The sequence below is a fragment of the Calypte anna genome, chromosome 1, assembly GCF_003957555.1.
Source record: "Calypte anna isolate BGI_N300 chromosome 1, bCalAnn1_v1.p, whole genome shotgun sequence".
Taxonomy (NCBI): Eukaryota; Metazoa; Chordata; class Aves; order Apodiformes; family Trochilidae; genus Calypte; species Calypte anna.
The window spans coordinates 62,675,961-62,699,056 of NC_044244.1; the positions used below are offsets into that span (position 1 = coordinate 62,675,961).

At 45.9% G+C, this 23,096-nt stretch overlaps 1 protein-coding gene across 1 annotated transcript in view; it reads left to right on the forward strand.

The window, feature by feature from the left end:
- Nucleotides 1-1,115: 1,115 nt before the first annotated feature.
- Nucleotides 1,116-23,096, forward strand: part of WNT5B (Wnt family member 5B) — a 72,817-nt gene continuing 50,836 nt past the window's right edge. Inside the window, exon 1 of the mRNA XM_030447761.1 lies at nucleotides 1,116-1,248. Within this exon, the coding sequence (XP_030303621.1) occupies nucleotides 1,243-1,248 (6 nt within the window). The 5' untranslated portion in view covers nucleotides 1,116-1,242. The remainder of the gene's footprint in view (nucleotides 1,249-23,096) is intronic.

The following is a 23,096-nucleotide window of genomic DNA, read 5'->3' on the forward strand; positions in this document are numbered from 1 at the left end:
GCACCGCTTTCGGTTACACCAGCACAAATTTGCTGTGATCCTGCTAATGCCTGTGCAGCTACTCCCTGCTTCTGCCAGGAAAAGTGAGAACAGGGTCTGGCCGTGAATCTGCGAAGTTTTATGGGAGGAGAGGCGGGGGAGAGTCCCTGGTGTGATTCCTGGTGTTGCAGGCAAGGGATGTATGTGCCTGTTGAGAGCCAGCCCCATCAAGAGCTTCATGCAAGCTGTGTGCTGCCTCCTCTGCCAAACTTTGCCAGCCCTTTTTAAGATGAGTCTCGAAAGAGGCTTTGCCTCATTCACACTTTCCCTCCAACCCACCCCTGCCCGCGCTGGGAGACAGATGCCAAAAATCCCCACTGGGATGAAGCAGCAGGTCACTAGGTCAAAAATTCTTCACTGGCTAGAGCCAGAAACCCCATGATGGAGCGATTTTGGCTTCCAGCACGTTGGCTACCCGAGCCACATAAGCCAGTTGCCTGTGAGCACTCACAAGCAGAAACCTACTGCAGGAGTGCGCTGGGACCGACCCACGTGTGACCGAGAGCCCCAGCGGGGGCTGCGCTGCCGGGACTAGGGAGGTCCGGCAAGAACCGGAGGGCTGCAAGGGAACCCGCCTGGTCCCCGCGGCCACCCCGCAGAGGCACGGAGCTGCCCGCGGTCTCTTCCCGCCTCCTCTGCCGCACAGGGCCGTGGCGCTCCCCACCTCCCCCGTTGCCCTCCTCACCCGCCAGCCCGCCCCTCTCCCCCGACGGCAGCGGGCCGGCACTTTGCCCCCCGCCCGCCCCGGCGGGGGAGGCCGTCTCGCCCCCTCCAACGAGCCCCATCCCGGCGGCGGCGGTGCCCGCGGCGGGGCGGGCGCAGGGCGCGGAGGGCGGGCGCAGGGCGGGGGGAGGCGGGGCGGAGGCGGCCGGAGCCCCCGGGATCCGCCGGCACCTCCCGGGCCCGGCACTCGCCACAGCCGCCAACTTAGATCGGGAGTCGCCTTCGGTGCCGCCGTTCAAGGAGCCCAGCGCCGCCGCGGCGACAAGGAGGGCAGCGTCGGCAGCCTCCCCCTGCTCCCTTCTCGCTGCCGGCGGGGGGCTCGGCCCGACGCGGCGACGGGGCCGCGGCCCCCGGGGCAGGTGCGTCCCCTCGCGGTCTCCGGCCGCCGCGACGCCCCGGCGGGGGTTGCTGAGCCCCGTGCCCGCCAAGGACTCCCCCTCACCTGCCGTCGCCGGTGCCCAGGGACGCGGCGCCCGGGAGATGCAGGTAGGAGGCGGCCCCGGCCCGCGGCGGAGGGGAGGGCGGCAGCAGCGGCGGCGGGGGGAGGGGGCCGGGGGACTGGAGGAGTTTCGCCGTGCCGGGCGACCCGGCTGCCCGGGCCCATCGCGGTCTCCGGACGCCTCCACGGGCGGCCCCCGAAGGGGCGGGAGGCGACACGGGGATTGCCGGGGGTTCGCTGGTTTCTCTCAGTTCGGGAGTCACGGTCGCCTTTTGCCGCCGACCTCCGGCAGCGCAGCCCGTGGGCTGCCCGGCCCGTTACGGCCGCCGGTCGGGGGTTACGGGAGGCTGTGGGGACGGGGCGGTTCAGGCTGCGCGGAGCCCCGCGTTGGGCGGCCCCGGCTGCGGGAAGGAGCCGTCGGGGGCCGCGGCTGTGGGGAGTGCTTGAACTGCAGCTGCCGCCCGACAGCAGCCCGAGGGTGAGCCCCCCACGGCACAACACGGAGTAGAGGAGGGGCGACCAGAGCACGGGGCTAGGGCCAGTTTGAGGAGTGGCCTCAAGGTGGTCTTGCCAGTGTTACAGCCATTGCCGAAGAGGCTCCGCGGGGGCCTGAGGGACATTTCTGGGATGTGAGGGATGTTTCTCTGGGGTGGCAGGCGCTGAGCTGGTAAAATCGATTTTCCTTGTACATGACAGCCATGAGTTAGGTAAAACAGATGTTACTCCGGTAAGGTGAATGTTACTCTGAGCTGAGAGATGTTGCTCCCTTTCCTTGAGTGTGACCACAGTGATGTTCCCAGAAGCACCCAAATCCCTGTCCCACAGTGTCCTCACTCACGTGTCCGTGATGTGGCAGCAGACACACAGTCACAGACCACGGCATGCGGCATGGGAGGGGGTGCTCGTGTGAGTGGAAATGCAGAGTAGCAACAAAGTGCGTGGTCTCACGGTACGAGGGCCCGAGCATCCCGTTTGTGTCCATAACTAGCATGCTGTTTTATAAAACCTGCTTTGTTTTGTTTTGTTTTTCTGAGAATTATGGTGCAATACTTCCCTTAGCGGTATGGGTAAAACAACTTCCCCAAACCTATTTTTGTATGCTGCGGTGCACTTTGTTGCCCTGTATGTTTCATGCTTTTCCTCTGCCACTAGATAAGCATCCCTGTTGGTCTCCCTATGCAACTTTTCTCTGCCTCTGAGTGCTTTTCCTGCCTCCACTCTCCATTGTGTGATCTCTCACATTTGCTCTGCTGCCTGCACCCACATTACTCACCTGTTCAACTCTAGGGTTGTTTGGGGTTTGTTTTGTTTTGTTTTGTTTTGTTTTGTTGGTTTTTTTCCCCTGACGGAGCTGTTTCCCACACATGTACCAGCATTTATGTACTTGCTTCATTTTCTTCACTGCCAAAAACTTGCGTGTGTGTGCATCGTGTTCGCACCGGCATGTTTCCTGTATAATTTGCTCTTCCACACTTCACCTGCACACACAAACTGTCTTCTCCACTAATGCCCACTTGTCTGCCTACACATCAAGGACTCTTTTCTGTTGCCCTTTATTTGGGCTTTTGTGCCTGCAAAACCTCAGGCGCACGCATGCAGTGGACACATAAGGTATCTCCTTCCTTTACGCTCATCTTTGTCCATCTGTTTCTTTGGAGCTTGTCTGCTAAATGTATATCTCTAATGTCTTCCCCACCAGGTAGGAGGTGGGGAAGGGGGGACACCAACACTCAGGTGGAAGCCTGTCCTTGCCCTTCCTTCCCACATTTGCTGCTGGGAATAGACACATGAGCTGAAGTGACTGCTTTTTCTGATGGTGGCAGATTTAACCTGTGGCTCCCTGACTTGTATCACAGGCACAGATGCTGTTTTAGAAGGGTAATGGATTTCCGTGCATGCTCTTCTTTCAAAAAGAGAAAAGTGGCCAGGAGACAGATTCCTCTTAAACCAGCATCCTATGGAGAACACCTGGGCTTACGCAACATAAAGGCAGAAATTCGAGTGGCATTTTTTAACCTTAAGCATCCAACCTATGGGCTAAATTACAAGGTGTAGCAGTAGACCAACTACTTGTTGGTTTTTTGCTCATTTTTCTTCTTCTTTAAAGAAATTATCCAAGCATATGAAGGGAAAAGCATAAGACTGAGCTGCCAGTGCAGAGCTGGGAAGGCAAGCTGGCTTTGTTCCAGCCGTGGGTTTCCTCTGCTCCCAGGTTTTGTCGCTCACTTGCATTTCTGTGCCCAGGAGTGTTCGTGTGAGATTCCTCCCTTTTGGAAGGGAGTCCTTCCCTAGGTCCTTCTGTGCCTTCAGTATTAGCACACCTTTCCTCAGTAGCTATAAGCAGACCCTAAGTCCTTTTCCCAGTCTCTAGAGCACACACAATGAAAATGTCCTTCCATGTGTGACTAACCTCTCTTCAGGGAAAGCTGAAGCGGAAATCGTGGCTGCAGGGTCCCAGCTCTGCAAAGTCTTCTCTCGGCCCCTTCTGCCAGAATGCATTACATCAGTTGAATAAAAAAAATGAAGTTTTGAAAGAGCTGGATCTAGTAAATTGGGGGTTCCTCTTTTTTTTTTTTTTTTTTTTTTGGTAATAAGGTATGTCCTAATTCTATTTTCCAGACTTTTTCTACAAAGACCAGAAACACACTCTTTTAAAGAAAAATGTATGTTCATATATAATGAAGTCTCCAGGAGCTTGGACTTTTACAGAGACATCAATAATTGAGAAATTAAAAAAAAAAACCAACAAATAAATCAGTCGAGTCACATTTAATGTTATTTGTTCCTTTCTCTAACCCAGTTGGTCTCTCTATTTCTGGACTAATTCAGATCTTGCGTCTTTGTCCTGAAGTCATTGGGCTTGGGTTTCAAGGCGCACAGGAAAACCATTTCTTTTCTGAAAACTGCATGATTATTCATTTAAATGAAAATAAATTGTTTCTATTCATAAAATCTGTATTTCTAATGACTGATCAAAGTTGGAGTGAAAACTGTTTCATTTCCAAATTAATTGGACGGACACAATAAGCATTTCAGAGAGACTTTTAAACACAATACTGTTAAAATCAAGTTGTGGATAGCCAAGGCATGTTGTCATGTAAGACAAGGCAGTCTGTGATTTACTTCCATTTCTTGCAGAGAAAGGGACCTTCACTTACTGGAAAAAAGGCATACAGACTTTATTGAAGCTGAAGGCAGTGCAAAGAAGAGTCGTGGGAATTTTTCCTGAGCTGGAAGAAAAAAATCCTTTACTTATGGGAGATTTAAGGAATATGGACATAGGTAGCGTTTCAGAAAGAAAAATAAGAGGTAGCATGGTGTGATACCTGAGCACTTTCAGCAGCACTGAGATAAGCTGGAGCTTGGACAGCTTTTTAATTCCAAAAGAGAACTTAAAGCATGTGGCTGGGCATTTAAGCTCTGTACATTCACAATAGAAACAGGCAATGTTTTTAACAGTGAGGTGATTTAACCAGCGGAACAAACGACTAAAGGCAGTGTTAGCTTCTCCAGGTCCCAAAATCTTAAAATAAAGAGTGAATGTCTTTTTGGAAAAGTCTGTTTACTGGAGCGTGAGTTCTTGGGCTTGCTGCAGAGATAACTGGCTGAGACTGTATGGACAGAATTACAGACAAGACCAGACCCTGCAATCCGTCGCTGCCTTCCATCCAGGCTTTGGCTTAGGCCTTGGTAAAGCTTACGCAAACCTTCCCCAGCTCTGCGTGAGGCAGAGCAGCAGGGTCACTGGAAGCAGATTGTCACTTTTCAGCACAGCTGTTTCCACAAAGTAGGGATGGCTCTGGTGTGCCTCCTAATTGCGTGGCTGCTCTCTGCAAAAGCGCTTATGCAAGGGGAGCCTGGTGTTGATGGCAAGCTGTCTGTATCTGGGGAGCTGCCACTTGGCCTTGGGAGCTGGGAAATGGGCAGCAAGGTCTGATGGATTGCAGAGGGGCTGCAGGGAAAGGAGTGCTGTGTGTCCCCTCCAGTCCCCAGGGCCTGTAAGACAAGCTTGAATTTGGCTGAGTTTGCGAGGCTTTAACACCTCGTTTTTGCATTGTCACAAGCAATTGCCAGCCCTCTTCTACTCCCTGCTCCCTCAGCAAATGGAGCTCAGCAGGGTTCTGACACCCAAATGGCTGTACTGATGCTGTGGCCCCCATGTCGCTGGCTGGGTTTTTGCTGGTACCTTTCCTTTGGTACCTTTCCCTGTACCTAGCTGGTCGGGCTATGGCTCTTGTCAGGCTGCAGTGTCCTCCACACTTCTCTCAATAGCTTCCCTACTTCCCAGGGATGCTGTAAACACTGGGGACAAAATGTCCATGCAATTGGTCACTCTCCCACCTACTCACCCCAAGGGTGCCCCAGCCTGCTGCTGCAGCCCACCAGCAGTTTTGCTGGAGGTCCTTCTCAGGGCCTGGCAGCGGGAGATGCTGAGAGCTGTGTGAACCCCATCTCTTCCCCTTGGCATGTTTACCTCTCTAAATTTAACTCCCTGTCCAGCTTCATCCATCCTAAGCCGACCTGTTCTCATGTGGCTGAGCTGTGGGTCTGGCTCCTGCTGCAGCGTTTCCTGGCTGCCTTGGGCTGGTGGTTTGCTGCTTGCTCCCTCTCTCTGGTGGATGCTGGCTCTTTCGGGGTCCCAGGCAAGCCAGTTCTCTCCATTTGTAGGTTTTATTTTTAAATCTGGTCTCACAGCCCTCAGGACTGGAGGGTCCCTTGTTCTCTCATCTTTGGTTGCTTTGAGTATTTACTCTGCAGTGGGCTTCAGGAAATCTCCCCTTGTTCCGCTGCAGCCTACAGCCATTTCCCTTCTGGCTGTGGTTGCTCCCAAATGGAGACCAGGCATGCTGAGAAGCTCTTTGGCCATCCCTTAAGGGACAGTGCCTCTTTCTGTCCCCATTGGGACTCCAGTGGTGGGATTGGTAGGTGCTTCTCTGTGAAGGCATCTTTCTTGTTTCACTTTGTTCAGAGCTGGGCTTTCCCGACCTGGCTTTCATCCCAGTTTGTCTGGGGATCTAGTGATGTGCCCCTTAGCTTTGGAGGAACTGAAGAGAGAAGCAGAGGAGAGGAGCACTCCTGTTTCTTTTGAGCTGGACAGAATAAATTTTCTTTAAAGTTTCAGAGTTTGGGATAGTAAATATGGCCCAACTTGGCAGCCTTCATCTAAATAAAACTGCTGGGATCAAGCCATTCATGTCCTGCCTAACCCTGCAATAGACCCCTAATTGATCTCTGCTTTTCCAGGCATGCCTGCTTGTCATGTAGTTAATGCTGTGGTCAACCACATGAGAGGGATGGTTTGAATCCTGGCCTCCTCTGTCACTCTTTGAGCTAACCCGGTGGCCTTGTGTTTAATACTCTTGTATTCAGAGGAAAGGTAATAAAGGCCAAAGTTTTCAGTAATGACCTGTGATTTGGGGTATCTGACTTGAAATGCTGTCAAAAGTCCCCATTTTTTTTCCAAGTTTCAGCTATTTCTGATGCTTGGGCAGGCTTAAGTTGCCTGGACTTGAGTACTCAAAATGACTGGTTCTTTTTGCAAACCTTCATCTCAGGATCTGGAGACGAATTGGGCAAAAAACCCTGACATAAAACAATGCACAAAATAGGTTTCTAGCAGGGTTACTCAAATGGAGCGAGCATTCTAGAGTGGGAATTGGTTTATGGCTGGAGAGCTCATGGCACCATTGCATGCAGAGATTTGAAAAATCTTGGTTTAGTCTAATTTGTGGTTTTCAGTAGGTCATGGGAAGGGCTTGAAGGGTTTGATAGTTTTTCTCTTAGGGAAGGAAAAGAGAGCAGCACTGGGTTTTTTTATATTTAGATATCTCTGCGTGTATATATACATGAAGTTTAAGTCTTATTGTAAGGATTTGGGGAAAATAGATGATGTTTTCTGTAAACTCATCTCAGCTGCAAATGAAGGAAACTGAAATGCTTGGGTGGAGCACATGCTTTGTGGTGTGGTTTTTTCATCATTAAGGTTAATAAAAGTCATACCAATGCTAGTATCTCAGTGGTCTCCTACATTTGTCTTGCATTTGTTCTCTGTTCATCTTTTTTGCTGGTTTGGTATCATTGTTTCACTGAGTCCTGAAGTATTCTAACACCTCTATTATGAGTAAGTTGGAGTTCTAAAGCAAATTAAATGACACTGTCCCTGGCTTAGCTCTGAAAATGTTTCTAAGCTTTTTTATGCATCAGAAATGGCAAGAGAAACATATGAGCCCAAATATGTCTTCATTAATGGAACATTTTTCAGAAAAAATAATTTTGTGACTGTCAGGTTCATTACTCTCTGAGGTGTTCCTAAGTACTCCGAAGTTGTTTCTAATAATAAAAAATTGATACTGTACAAAAGAAAATTAACTTCCTTTTTTCCCCCCCTCCTCTTTTTACAAATAGAGCAATTCTAGAAGTTTCCTTATTACATTCTGTTGCCCAGATTTGTTAATAATCACCATAAATATTGGTCCTGGCAGGATGTCAGGGTTTTGTTTAGTAAATATTTTGCCATGGTTATTTCTGTGTCACAGTTGGGAAGGTCTGGAGTATCCTGTGGCTGTCATCACTGTCAATTCTGCCTGGCCTTGCATCTTTGAAAACTAATAGGAGCTTTACAGTCTTATATGAAGGTGATGCAGGTCTTGATGGAGTAGCTCCACTACTCTGCACGCTGTAAAAGAAGCTTCTAGTTTCAGACCAAAATGTCAGCTCTTGCTCCACTACATAGCGTGTCCAAAAATCCTAGATTTTCTCCAGTGTATGATGTGTCTAAACCGTGTTTCTCACTCCTTGTGGGTGGCTACAGCTTTTATACTGCCTGTGGAGATTTTGCAGCCTGACATATAGGTAGAGTGGAGTGAGGGCTCTTCTGAATTATGACCAATTACTGTCCATATGCATTTTCTGTTTTCATAACTATTCCCCATTTCTACCTTTTCTTAACAAGCTTTTTGGGAGTATTTGCCAAAGTACAGAACGAACTTCTATTTTTTTTTTATTAATGGAAAGAAAGTTTTTAACTGGGGAAGCCTGGTAAGTGCATCGTTTACATTCAGCTTTTAACATAGCTGCACAGGTTCTTCCAGCATCTCTGCAATTTCCCAAGAAGCCTGCACACTTGTGAAAGACTCAAAGGCTGGTTGTCCCCTCCATACATAGCATACTGTGATGATCTAAGAGTGGATCTTGTGTTCTGCACAAGAACAATTGCACTCCAGTGGCATAGAATCCCATGTGACAACCAAAATTTTTGTCCAGAAGACATGTAAAGCTTCTGTATCTTCCATGAAAATGGTTCACTCTTAATGAACAGTGACAATTACCCTGATAATCTCTGTCTGAATTTGGCTGCCAGTGTTAGGGGGTGTCCATGCCAGAGCAGTGCCAGCATGGCTTTTCTGCTCATGGAGCTGTGACACCTTTCCAAAGACCATGACTGAAGGCAGCAACAGCTCCTTTTGCAGGCACAGCTGTGGCTGCATTGGCATCTTTTTGCTCACTGGGGTGTTGGGAGGCATGTGGTTTTATTATTTATTTAAGATCTCAAAAACAGCACCCATTCCCAAATTGTGTTTTGTCATTCAGAAGGTCCATCAGTCTACCAGGTGCTGGTCTGATGTTGAGATCTGTGCATTCACTTGGACACAGCCCCTTCCCTGTTTTGGTCTCAGGCAGATATTGCTGCTCTACTCAGTCACAGGGTAACTCTACCTGAATAAATTTTACTTTTTCCTTCATCTCCTCTATTCAAATATGAAAAACCTTTGGCTTTAAATACCAACATCATCACATCAAATTTATCTCTTGATTCCATCACCATTTCCTTGGTAGTGCTTTCACTCAGCGTACCTCAGCATTGTGCTGAGTGAATCTTCCTGACTTGCAATCTGAGGTCCCACATCTCTGACTAGTTGCTGTAAATGGACTTGCTATGTGATTTTTGTGCTGCCCTGACTTGCATGTTCATAGCTACTGTCCTGTGTGTCCAAAGGAGCAGATGTTAGTGCCATAGTTACCTTTTTGGTTGAACTTTAGAACCCTGTGTTTGGGATATACTTCTTTCTTTCATTGTCTCCTTTTTCACAGAAGACTCTGGCTGGTTATTTCTTCACAGGGCAGAGGTTGCTGGTTGTTATAAATCTGCCCAGAGATGTATTCATAAATGTTCTGGATCCCTAGAGTTTTGTGGTTTTTTGCAAATAATTAATATTAAAGAAGCAATAAATCATTAGAGGTAATATTATGTTTCCAGAATTCCATCTGCCTTTTCTTTTCCAAAGTTTTGCAAAGCAGGCTTTTGGAAGGAGGTCTGTATTCTCCTGTGGTAAGATGGAGAAATGCTGCTTTGGAGGACATCTAGGCATATCCTCAGTCCCTACTCCTCATCTATATGCAGAGATGCGTTTCTGCTTGTCCAGTGCTCATCTGACACCATGGACACTTTCCCCTAAATTAAAATTTGTATTGCTTTGTAATATTTCAGGGTATGATGTTCCTAAACAAGTCTGGGTGTAGGTATGCCAAATTCCTGGGCTTCTATGAGGAATCTCCTGTGTGTCTTCAGTGTGTATATCAGCATTGTGGACATCCATAGGCTTGGAGCAGATGCACAGTCCTCAAGCAGCAAAACAAGCAAACATGGAGCTGGTAAAATAAAAGGGCTTTCACAAGAAATCACCATTTGGTCTAAATTGAAATTTTCAGAAGAAAAACATTTTTGTCATACTGATGTTTCAAAACCTAATGATTTCTGTTTCCCATTGACATTCAGACTTAAAAGTCAGTTTAACCTGAAACAAGAATTTACATTTCATGCAAATGTCCCAATGTCTCTTGTTTTGGATAAACATTTTATTTTTCATGCTTTGTTTCTATCAGTAATATCCTAGGGCTTTTTCCCCCACATTTTCAAATCAAAAGCATTTTAAATTGTTCATGACATGAAATGATATTTTGTCCTGTCATCCTTATTTGGGATGCAGGCAAATATTGAAATCCCAGCCCTTCTTGGGGAGCAGAGACTGTTCTCCAACCAGATCCACAAAAGTGTATTTCCACTGGTTTTGCTGGCTGGCTACTTCAGTACTTTGTGTGTGATCATTTGTAATTCACTGCAGATTGAATCCATGGCATGTCCACATGGCTGGTCTGGAGAGGTTGAGGGCAGTTAATCTTTCTTGCTCTGTGTTATTCTTTCAAATTAATATCCAGATTTCTCTCCCAACATAAATTTTCCTTTCTAACCAGCATTTGGTAGTGCACCGTGCAGCTGCCTGATACAAGTTTTGTGCCCAGATGAGGACTCTGGTGCTCTCTCAGTCTAGCTACAAGCTCTTCTATGAAATGAGGATGTTTCAAAACTTGAGACAGCTTCTTAGTCCTCTGTTGTTTGCAGCCTCTCAGACTGCCATATATCTTTCTGTTCCAAAGTTACTTTTTCCCCTGTCCACAGTTGTGGGGAACTTTTTCCTGCCAGGCTCTGTGCAGTGTGTCTCTGAAGCAGTTTTATAGTATTCCCCAGAAGCACACTTTTGTCAAGCTGCCTCAAAGCATAATCCAGAGAAAAGTCTCCGAAGGAAGATATGCCTTTTTCTGTTTGGCTTTGAGGTGTTATTGCCCCTCTTCCAAAAATGCAATTGGCTCCATCTACATCCCTAAGCTGTTTTGTTTGGAGTGAAGAGAGCTCAGAAAACCAAGGCAGGCCACACACATAAACAAAAGTGTGTGAAACCAATTAATCTAAATGAGCAAGAGACATATTCTTGAAGGAGAAAAGACTGTTTCTCACAGAAACTTCCCTTGAGTATGGCATTGGCGGGGCTGCTATAAACATTATGTCACTGGAACAATTATGAGCTAGGTGAATATTTTGAACTTGTTGGCTAGTATTGGCCAATATTTAGAGGAAGAATGATGTTTCGTTGTGTTTGAAGAGTCTTCCATCCTCTTTGGGAATATTTTAACAAATTATTTTCAGAATGGAAATGCTCACGTTAGCATGCTAAAGCATTGAACAAACCTAAATTTTGACATCTCAACTTCAAATATTTGCATTATAAACTTGATTGAAGGAACTGCATTCATCTAATCAGGGCTAAGAAGTCATACCTGTCATTCCTGTGTATTCAGGTAGCAGATATTGTCAGCAATACATACACAAACAACCTACGGGATGGGAATTATTTTCAGTTTTTGTAAACAATTTTTAGTCTCCAATTAGAGAGAAATCTCATATTGCTTTTTTAAAAATCTGATAAGAAAAGAGATTTCCTCAAGCCATGTATTATAAACTGCTGTTCATCTCTGAAGTTGCAAGACTGTGAACAGGACACCAATAGTAGGGATTTCTAACCCTGGTTAGCTCTTGGATGGTGATCACGCAGAGTGGCAGTGCCCAACCTTCCCCTCAGGATGAGGATTATTCATGTCTCAGCACATGGTGGTCCTGTGCTTTAGTGTGCCCTAGGGTCAGTGATCACAATCAGATGCCCAGTTCCTCTCTGTGTCCCTTCAAATAATAGTGTCATCCCTGAGCCAGCTGGCCTGGGGCAGCAATAAAACTAGCTGGGAACAAAAAGCTGTGCTTGGTCTTTCTTGGCTGAGGGAAGGCCATGGAAAGAGCTCTTTAGAGACCACTCTTCTGGGGAAAGGGATGAAACTACGAGGCAGCTACTCCACTCAACCTCATTAATTGTCAGAGGAGAGGATGAAGCAGTGCAACTCTGAGAAATCAAAAGGCTTTGGTGTTGCAGTGTTACTCAGACATTTAAGTCTTTCCACTGTCATGAACTTTCCCTGACCCTACCTTACCTCTTGTTTGAGGATAAGGAAAATAATTAGAGAAGTTGCTTTGTGTTCTGCTCGGAGGTCTCCCTGATGAATCACACACTACTTAGTCCAGCCTCGAACTAAAAGTTTGTTCTAAGGAGTGGAGGATTCCTAAAGGCTTGAACTAACCAACCATGTTACGGACAGCTGCAGGATAGGGGTCTTGCAAGGATACTCCTGTTCAGGCAACCTTGTCATTAAGGTTTTGCCCTGAATTCTTGTTTCATTTCTAGTATGTGATAGACAACTTTCCTAATTTTAGAAGAAAGTCTTTTACAGCTATGACTTGCACGTGTAGTTTTTTTATTTGAGGCCAGGAGATTGTCCAGAAAGGAAGCCAAGAAGATGCCCTGTGTTTCTTTGCTACAGCTGGGAGTTTGTCTAGAGAAGGCATAGAGCCCTTCTTTTAGCTTTCTGGGTGTAAGGGAATCACCATGTACAACCTGCTGGTGCCAAAACCCAATAGGTTGGCAGATGCCTCTAAGCAGCCACTGCCTTTAGTCATTCTGATCAGTATTCTTCATTCTCCTTGATGGAGGCTGAGAAGGAGATCACTTCCCAGGACCCTCTGGGCTTCCTAGAGCTGTGCTCTCTTTCTGACCCTCCCACAGCCCTGGGATGACCTGCTCCCAAAGGCATCTCTCTAGGAAGGTGAAATGCAGCAAGCATTTGCAAGTTAGCTGGCTGTACACCACTGAAATTCATCCCCCTTGGGCACTTTTCTAGATCCCAAAAGCAGCCATCAGGCACCTAGATGTTGTTAAAGTGGCTTATTGTCCCCTAGTTTCACATTAAGAGGAAAAGAAAAGAGGAGTCCCAGCATGTTCACATTTCCATGATGCTTGAGTAGTTCTCACACCATTTTTTCTCACAAGAAGCTCAAGGAGGAAAAGTAGATGCCATTCTTGTCCCCCGTGTTCCCATCTGGTGCTTGGATGGAAATACAAAGAACATTCGACAAGACAAATAAATTAAACTGTTAATTTCTAGGGCTAATTACAGCTCTTGGGTTTGCTGCCAGACCTGAAAATAAAACTCCTCATGCAAAGTTTCCTTGCTTTGTTATTTTTGTTTGTTTGTTTTAAACAAAGCAAGTAAACAAGAGCCATACTAATGAATGGGAGAGGATGGTTTGCCCGGTTCATTTTCCTGTATTCCTCCCTGGGTTTTGCTCACTTGGTTGTGCCCCACGCTGTGCTTTGGGAGGGGTGGACCAGGCTAAATATATCTGCACTGCCTGTGAAATGCAGTATGGGGTGCTACGTCATTTGGTAGAGTTTACTTGGAAACTAAGGTGGGAATCCAGCTTTTATTTTCAGCCTGGGGTCAGTTGCATTGGTCAGTCGGCTCACTCAGAATCGTCTGGATCAGGAGCTTGTCCTTGAAAGACAGATACAAAACCTAACCTCGAAACAAAAAGCCAAAACCAATTGCAGCAACAAACTAACACTGGGGCAACCGTATTTTTCTTGTTCAGCAACCAGATTTACAATTTGAGAGCTTCTTCAGATATGTTACCTTAAAAAAAAAGCAAAAAGCCCCATAGCTCACATATCACGGCTTATTGAGTGAAGGGATTGGTGTGATGCTGCGTGCTCTAAATATATCACAGAGAGCTCCAGCCCTGGCAGCATGGTGACAACTGCAGCCCTTGGGCTTTCACTTATGTTGAGGCAGAAATGTATACCTCCAAGAAATGTGTGAGGAACAGATGCAACTCAGTGACTAAAGAGGATTTAGATTTTGCAATTTCTAGTTCTCTTTTTTGGCTTGTCTTCCTCTGCCATTTCTGCTAGGGCACTGAGAGTGATTTCATGGGAAGGGAAGTTATTCCCACAGCGTGGAAATGCTGAGGGGTGGATGCAGCGCAAGGAAGCCACCTGAGCTCGCTTCAGTCTCTGTCACACACAAGTAAAAGCACCAGGGTAAGCATAGCTGCATTGGTGACACATTACCCGTGCAAATGCAGGGGTGGAAATCCCTGCTCTTTCTCCACAAGTTCACAAGGAGCACCTGCCTGCATGTCTGAGGTACTGCAGTCACACCTCTGGCTGCTGAATACATTTTTCTCTCTTCTTCCTTAGCCCCTCCAGAAGTGAGAGAATACCAGTGTTTCTATATGGCTAGATTATTAAAAAAACAAAAAAAAACAAAAAAAAAACAAAAAAAAAAACCCAAAGAAAAAAAACAGAAAAGAAGAAGAAGAAGGAAAAAATATGTTTAAACTCTTTGCTGTACGGTTTTGTAATTATCTGGGGGGATAGTGATGATGTGAAGTAACCTCTGCCTTGTTCTTTTTAGTTCCTAGAACACTGTGGCCTCTGAATATTACTGCAGCCACATGTTGCAGACCAAAGCTGTACAGCTTTGGCAGCATAGAGATCCTGGCACACTGAAGTCCTGGTCTACACCCAGGGACACTAGAACTCTGGGGTTGCGTGCTTCACGCTAATGGCAATAAAATATTTTAGGTTTCTCACAGAGGATTTGGTTATGAGGAGGAGGGCTGGGCACTGGGATTTCTGGGTTTAACACAGGCTCTCTGACTTCTGGTAAGCCTGAGTGCCTCCTTTCCTTCATGGACCTCACCTGGTCATAAAGGTGAGGCTGTCAGAACTACCATATGAAGAGGATTCTCAATTGCCATTTGAACCTGCCCAGGTGTAGCTTATTTTGTGTGTAACTCAGGACATTTGAAAGGGCAGATGGAAATTTCTTTCCTTTAGCTTCTGTTGTGGGGGCTTTTACTTTTTTTTTTTTTTTTTTTTTTTTTTTTACTGTACAGCACTTCCTAGGAAGGTGGTAAGTGAACAGTCTTAGCAGATACAGCTATATGTTTGTCAGCTTTTTATTTCCTTGACTTCCCAGTACGTTGTTCCTTGGTGCTTTACTGCAAAGGGATTTCTTCCTTCCCCCTTCTAGTTCGTCAGCATCCCTGCCTCAACCCCCAGGAGTCAGTATAGCTCCTGTATTTGGGATTACCTGGTTTCAGCAGTGGGACAGCAGGGCTTGGGGAAGGTGTCTTGTTTTGTTTGTTTTTTTTCTAGCAAGCAGAGGCAGAGTTCACATAGCTGTCCCACAGACATGTGCTCCAGCTGCTGTACCATGTTTTTATTCATAGCTTTTATTCAACTGTTATGTGGAAAGTAAAGGTTGTCTGCGCAATATGCCACAAAGATACATACCTCTATTAGCTGAGGAGGTCCTTGGATGGAAGAACATGTCTCACTCTCTAATCCACCTCAGGTTATTAACTGAGCCATAATAATGTGCAATTGACCATTCAAAAAATAAGTGTTGCTCTTGCATGAAGTTTGCTCCCTTTCTCCCTTAAGCCCTTCTCTCTACCTCTCTTATCACTATGGATTGCCTCCTGGCTGGGCACTTCAGCTGTCAGTATCAGTGGGCAGGTTGTGGCCTGAATGTCTGCTGCTTGAAGAACATATGTGGTCTTGCCTTAAATCCCAGTGCAGAAGGTGAAACTGGCTGAATTGGTCACTGATCCTGCACAGAGGGTGGGTTGTGTGAACACAACGAGTGATAACACTTGTGCACTTGTGAGGACACTGTGTGGTTTTGGCCATCATGAATGCTGGTGGAATGGCTCTGGGAATGCTGGTGGGATCTAGTCTATGTTTGACTGTGTTAATATCCTCAGTTCCCGTGTCTTGGGGCTCCAGGGCAGGAAACTGCCTGGAAAGGGCAGCTGATCTTGAGATACTGAAATACTGCTGGTTCTCAGTCTCCTCTGCAGAGGGATGTAAGGTAGCACCTGAGGATGTGGTGGGCAGGAGAAGGGCTTGCCTCTCCACCAGTTCCGCTGCTTAATCCAAGTGTAAATGTAAAGTAGCAACTAAATCATGGCAGTCCCAGCTCTGCTTTAGCCTTCTGCACAGGCTGCAGTTTTTGGGAGCAGCCCAGCCTTACAAGATCAACTCACTCAGCTGTGCCAGCCAGAGCAGCCATGAGCTTCCCTGCTGTTGGCAGGCATTGACTGCAAGAAGATGAGGAGAGGGGCCAAGAAGGGAAAAGCAGCCTTGGGACTGGAAAGAACAGGGACAGAAAAGGAAATTAACAGGGAGAGAGCATGTGGTAACCCAGCTGGGATATGGCATATGAGAAGGAGGGTGCAAGTTTGCTTATGCACTTCCCAGTATAGACACTGCAGCGGCTTCCTTTGCTGGTGACCCTGGCACAGACAATTGATGGACAGTTGTGGGTGTGTGTGGAAGGAGATGGGGAAGAAGGGGTTGTGGTAACATGGAAGATTAACCCCACAGAGTGGGGTCTGTTGGCATTGATCTCGTATTCTGTATTTTGATTACCTGACCTTGATTACCTGACCACTCTCATTTCCCAAAGAAAACCTGAGTGTTGTTCATATTCTGTGTAGGAAGGCTGCAAAGAAACCTCATGACTGCAGAAAACAAAGCAGGGGATAACACTGTTTGTTTTTTTGAATTAGTATTCCTCAGTCATTACTGAACCGATGTTCCAGGAAAAAAAAGAAAAAAGAAAAAAAAATAGGGTGTCATGTCATGGGAGAAACAATCTTTCTCATGGGGTACACCACTTTGTGTCTGTTTGGTGAATGTCCCCTGGCACTGATGCTAATCATGCCCAGGTTTTACTGGGCAGTATGTAATGTAAAGCATGCGATAATTTCTTCTGTAGTTTCAGTAGAAATTTTTCATTTCCTAAACAAGTGTGCTGTGTTCCTACATCCTGTTAAGCCTCTGCTGTGTGCAGCTCCAGCAGCCCTACCTTAACAGCTCAGCTGGTTTGCTGGGTGGTTTGGATCCTTTTGATGGAAGGCGCTATTTAATTATCAGCGGTGTTATATTCCCGGAGCTCCCTACATGAAAGCAAAACACCGGCAGCCTGTAATTAATCTAAGCTAATGTGCCACTATTTACACTCCATCTCCCAAACCAGACAGATGTAAGAAGACACCCAGCCTTCATCTGGGATCCTCCCAGGTTATTTCTGAGCTATCTTTGAAGAGCTGCAGTGAGCATATCTACCCACCCTGCAAGTCCCTCAGAAATTAGAACCTTTAACTTTTTGAAGGAATGAGGGGGAGACTTTGTTTCCCTGCATGGAGCAGGGTTTAATGTCTTTGCCTTTGTGTTACCACTGGGTAGCATGGTGCAGGAGCACAAAACTCCTGCAGTTGTGAATTTTGTGGTGTGAAAGTGTAAAAAGCCTTGCTTCCTCAGTTGCTCCCCTTGCTTTTGGCGAGGGGGCAGCTGCTGGCAATGAGGATGTGCTCTGGATCTCTTTGGTGGAAAGATGAGGGATTCTCTGGGGCTCTGGTGTTAAAAAATAAAACATCATCCGTTCATTTTCAATCAGTCTGCTACAAATATTTAGCAGGCAAAGGTGATGAAAACACTTAGAGCTGTGGAGAGACTGAAAAGATTATGCATCCTTAGTTAGAGTGAAGAGTAATAAAAAGCAACATGACAGAAGTATATAAACTTTGAAGTAGAGAGAAGTAAACCAGGCATTCCTGTGTATACTTTTATGTAATATAAAGGTTTTGGTGACATTTGAAATAAAACATCTGACATAGGTGAAACTTAATGTTTTCTTACAGCACATAAATAATTGAGACCAAGAACTTGGTAGAAGGTACAAAGGACTGGACCTAATTTATCAATTAGATATTCATAAAAATCTTATGCAGTTTGTGAATTTTATGCTAGCTGGTTTAGAAGGGTTAAGCCTCCTGCTCCTGGACACCCTTCCAGCTGTGTCTGGTTAAATGCTCTTACTGGCCCCATAAGCCTCCAGTACTTTCCTTTGGAACATCTGGCAGTGGATGATAGTTTAGAAGAGTCATTGTATGAGCCTTGCATTCCTGAACATCTCTGTGTTGAATGATTACTATAAACCTGGCTGGGATCAGAGGTGACAACAACTTTCTAATCACCTGAAGGCTGAGATGTAGCATATGAGGATGCTGTGGTCATCATCCTGGACTATAGATTGAAGATTACAATTATCCACCTTGTCAAACCATCAGCTCTCTTGTCTCAGTTGCCTCTTTGCTAGTCATCCATCCCAGTGTTGTGGTGGATAGGTGACCTCTGCAGGTCTGAGTTGCAGCAGAAGAACACATTACAACATCAGAGCCCAAATACCTCCTATCCTCTTGGTGAATGATGCATTTTGGATGTGGTATTGTCATCTGTTCTTCAGCAATGTTTTATTCAGACTGGAGTGGGCTGTAAGCAGCTCAGTCATGTGGTGAACGCTTTTGCTGGCTTTGACTTTCTCTTCTTCCTAGTGTGCTTTTGGGCTCTGTTTTCAGTGACTACTGACTTATCTCACTGCAGATACTCTGATGCAGAGTAGTCCTCCCCAGTGGCTTGGGCATGTTGTACTCTGGGGATACCCAGGACAGGGTCCCAGGTGCCACACCCCAGCGTTTTGCTGCTTTAGTGGAGGTAGCCTGCCGGCATCCCTGGCCTGGAAGGAAGAAACATTTGTAGTATCCAGCAGAGGGTGCTCATAAACAGATATCCCAAGTAATCAGGTACCACTGGTACCTCTACTCCAGTTCTCTGCTGGGTAAGCACAAGTTTTTGGTGACCATGTTAGCAGGCATTGTGCCAAAAGAAGTGGGTCTGGAGAGTAAACAGGAGGTGCTGAAGACCTGGCATGTACACAGGAGCCCTGTGGGGGGGGGCATGTTATTTTGGACTAATTGTTGTCTGGTCCCATGGTTGTGGAGGAGGAGGAGACCTCCTCAAGCATGATCTTCTGTGCAGTTTCATCCAAAGGGAATCCAGTTTGTTAGTTCTAAGGCTGTATCAATTTGCAGACTGCTATTTGGGTAGTGGGATTGATGGGATATTTTCTTCAGAAGTGAATCCTGAATTTAACTACAATAGCTCATGGCTGCTCTGTGTTGGTGGTGTCAGGTGTGGTGTCATGTCCCTGTCATCCATATCGAGCTGACCCTTGTTTTCTGTGCATATGAGTGCAGATACTCCAGCTGCTTTCCATTCAGTGCAGTTTTTAGGCTCTGAGTTTTGAACTAAGTTTATGCCTGAAGTGAACTCAAACTCTCTAAGTGAATCTCCATCAAAGCTTCCAAATTTGATCAGATTTTTTTTAGTCCAAGCCACGAGGTATAATGCAAAACTAACTCGGCCTCAGATGTGCTCAGAAGGGTCACAAACCTTTCAGTGAACCTAGGTTGAGTTTGTGCCAAATCCCTGAACCAGGTGTATTTTTCATGTGTTTTTAGGACTGTGTGTTGTAAATGTCACATGGATCTGAAATGGAGTCCCCAGAGCAAACGTAGCATGTGATCAGAGCACTGGGATTAGGGAAGAAGAGGAGGAATTTTTCTTCAGATAATTATAGGCAGCTGAGTTGCCTGTGGAAAAAAAAATCCTACTAATGCTCTGCACCTTTAGAGTACTTACTGTAGAGTAGGCATGACTGAGCTCCTCTGCATCAAAGGAGGAAATACCTGTCTGGTCTGTACTCTGAGACACTCTGGGATTACAGAAAGATCATAAGTCCTGATTATATCAAAAGCAGAAGATTCCACTGCTATTTGTACAAATGTCTCTTGTTTTCCCTAACACCTTTTCTACTGAAAAACATCCCAGAGTATTTAACCAGCATACCTAATTAAAAGGTAATTCACCTTTATAGTGCTGTCATGTGCTATAAGGAATGTTTGCCTGTAGCTCTCAATGCATTTTCCAAGGTGAGATTCTTCTTGTGAAGAATCCCCTTTTGCACATGGGGAAAGCAAGGGAGGAGGAAATGTAGAATAGACAGGCTTAGGTTATGGCGCCAACCAAAGGTGGGGTCAGCAATGAAATTCCAGTTTTTTAGTTTTGGGCTCTGCTGGAACTTCTTCAACCACCGAACTGCAGTTAGGGCTGGATGAAACACAGCAGCTATTGAAACAATTCAGGACAGAAAGTGGAGGAGGGCAGAAATGTAATTATGCACGTAGGGAGCGGTCACGTAGCCAAATGCTGATGTTTGTTCAAGCAACGTGTTGTCTTTAATAACCACAAGTGTGGTCAGGTACCCATTTATTTCCTCTGAAAGACAACACGCTGGGCAGGTCAGCTCCCTCCAGCATGATGCTGAAACACTGGGTCAGTGTTGACTCAGAGGAAGGAGCTCCATGGCCTGAGTCACCCGTGTTGCTTCCTGAGGGACCCTGGTTTCCCCAGGGAGTATCAGCAAGACCCATTGCTGCCATCCTGCTGCCATCAGATGAGATCATGACCTGAAGTGGTCTGGATACAATAAAATATAAAGAGCTTTCTTTAACTTGGTAATAATAGTATGGTTTTAAAACTACTTGTTTAGCCAATGCTGACTATATGCTTACACAGCTAGCTCTGGCCTGGGAAAGACTGAAACCACAATGGCTAAGTATAGAGGCCTCTAAAATATCTTCATATATGCAGTGCCTGAATACACAAACAGAACTGGCCTCTCTCCTGTCTACAGGAGCAATGTTTTCCATAGGATTTGTATTGACAGAGGTTTTCCCCTGGAGTTATGCATATTTATTAAAATAAAAATCCTCCAGAACTGCATCCATGTGCTGAACCCCATGCCACAACTACCTTCAACCTGATACAAGAAATACAATCTCTTCCTGAAGAAAATAAGCACTTTTTTCATTCTGTGGTATAGCAGGCTCCTGACGAGGGATTGGTGTATTTTTTATTTTTTTAAATTTTTTTCTTTGCTTTTAAGGAGAGGGGGGAAGCTGTTGCCAGGATTTCAGCCTTAGCTCTTGAGAACATCTAGTGAAGTGTGGTAGGATCCATGGTCTAAGCAACCAGAGCCGTACTAGATGCTGGGCATACTGAGATGCATTTGCTTTTGTAAAGAACACACAGCCGTACGCAGCGTGAAGCTTGCTGCTGGGATAAGATAAACCCCTCTCTGCATTTAGTTCTTTGTAGCCTGTTTTCTGGAGCGTAAATCTGTCTCTTTTGGAGCCTGACCCCTGACTTCTCTGTGTGCCTCCTTTTAAGTGTTTGACTTAAACTGCTGCAGTTGCTTTTGGGCAGTTGCGGGCAAAGCAGCTTTTCTGTTCCTCTTCTGTGAGTGTGATACCTCAAATATGTTCCTGCTGATTCCTAGCTGTGGGCTAGTTTTGTACTGACACAACATATTCTTGGGTAAATGACAGATTTCTCTGAACTGGGGTTGGCGCTACTCGCTCTGCACGTAGCTGTGGGCCGTGTGTGACATTGTTCTGGTGGGAGCCAGGAGGTGGTAGGAGTGGCACGCTGAATCCATGCCCAAATTATGTGCTCCAGGGAGCAACACCTGGTTTGTGAGACATGTGCAGCAGATGTTGCGTAGGTGGTCCTCGGGCACTTGTAGGTTTTCCTATCGTTTCCACCGTGATTATCTATCCTGGCTCTGGATCGTTTGCTGGCTCACCATAATCCTGGAAACCACCCAGCTTTCGTAATAATAAGAACTTGTCCTTCCTTCTTGGATACAGCAGCTTCTTTAAATGTTTGTAACAGTGCGCAGCTGAATATATAGACAGTTCTTTCAACACTGAGCCCCTGTCTGACACAATGTGTCTGCAGTTACTGTACTCAAGCTGCGTTTTGGAACCCTTCTGTCTACAAGAGCTGTTCATTCTTCAGGGAAATGGTATGGAAGAGGGCAAAAATGAACATGTGCTGGGATCTCTTTTCATTGTGGTGTGAGGCTCTGAGACAGGGATATCAGGAAGAGGAATACTGATGATCATGTTTGAGACTTCTATGATGATTTCTATGCAGGGGTCTTGAGTATCTTTTTTAAACTTCCAAAAATAAGCTTTTCTATCCTCATACATATATAGTACTCTCAGTTTAAGCATGAAACAGCTTAGATGCAAAGGGATGGTGGCAGGACTTGCCTGCAGATGTGTGATGAGCCTGGAACAGAACCCACTCTTGTTATTTTTTACAAGGAAGTACAAGTCACCAGGAGCTCCTGTGATGCTCTGGGACACCTGTGTGCCTAGACTGTTAGAAAACCTCAAGCTGTAAGTATCTTCACTTGCCTTGCTCCACACCGATGCCCCATGTATTATGTAGCTACACACGAGGGCAATGCACTGTGTTAAGATACAGAACTAGATGTCCTAGATGAGCAATGTTATTTCTGTACTGTCTGGTAACTTGGAACTTCTTTTCAGTGACAAGCTTGAAATTGAGTCTCAGAAGTAGCAGTGATAGCACAAGGAGAACAGAGGTCCCTACCTACCTGTGTGACATACCTTGTCTGGGTACAGTAACAATCAGCATGGCTACTCTGCCGAGAGCTGGAAAAGGATTTTTTTTTTTCACTCTCTTTGTGATTGTGGGACATCTTGTACTGCTGACAGAATTGACAAGAGCCCATGAAGGTCAAAGGTCTGTAATGCTCATGCCAAGACAGCGTCAGTGCAGTGTCCACACTGAAGAGGAGTGGTTCTAGTTGTAATGGTCTCTCGGTTCCCTCTTTTCCCTTGCATCATAAAGCTATACTAGAAAAAGAAGATCCTTCGACTTTGTGCAGCTCCATGTGGAATGCTGGTTATCTGCCATAAAATAAATATGACCACTATCCAGTCCTCTTAGGTTTTTAAATCCCCTTCTAGTGCCTGAAGGGCATCTACAGGAAAGCTGGGGAGGGACTTTTTATAAGGGAATGTAATGATAGGTAATGCCTTTAAGCTGGAAAGGGATAGATTTATATTAGATATACGGAAGAAGTTCTTTAGTGTGAGGGTGGTGAGACACTGGAACAAGTTGCCCAGGGAAGTTGTGTATACCTCTTCCCTGGAAGTGTTCAAGGCCAGGTTGGATGGGGCTTTGTGCAGCCTGGTCTGGTGGGAGGTGTCCCTGCCCATGGCAGAGGGGTTAGAACTAGATGATCTTTAAGGTCCCTTCCAACCAAAACCACTCTATAATTCTGTGATTGAGTCTTATTGAGCTGAGCACATCCCTCACGTCTCCATCGGTGGCTCCAGGTAGGAGACAGAAATACAGTCCCTGTTGACTTCTGTGGGGAATGCTGC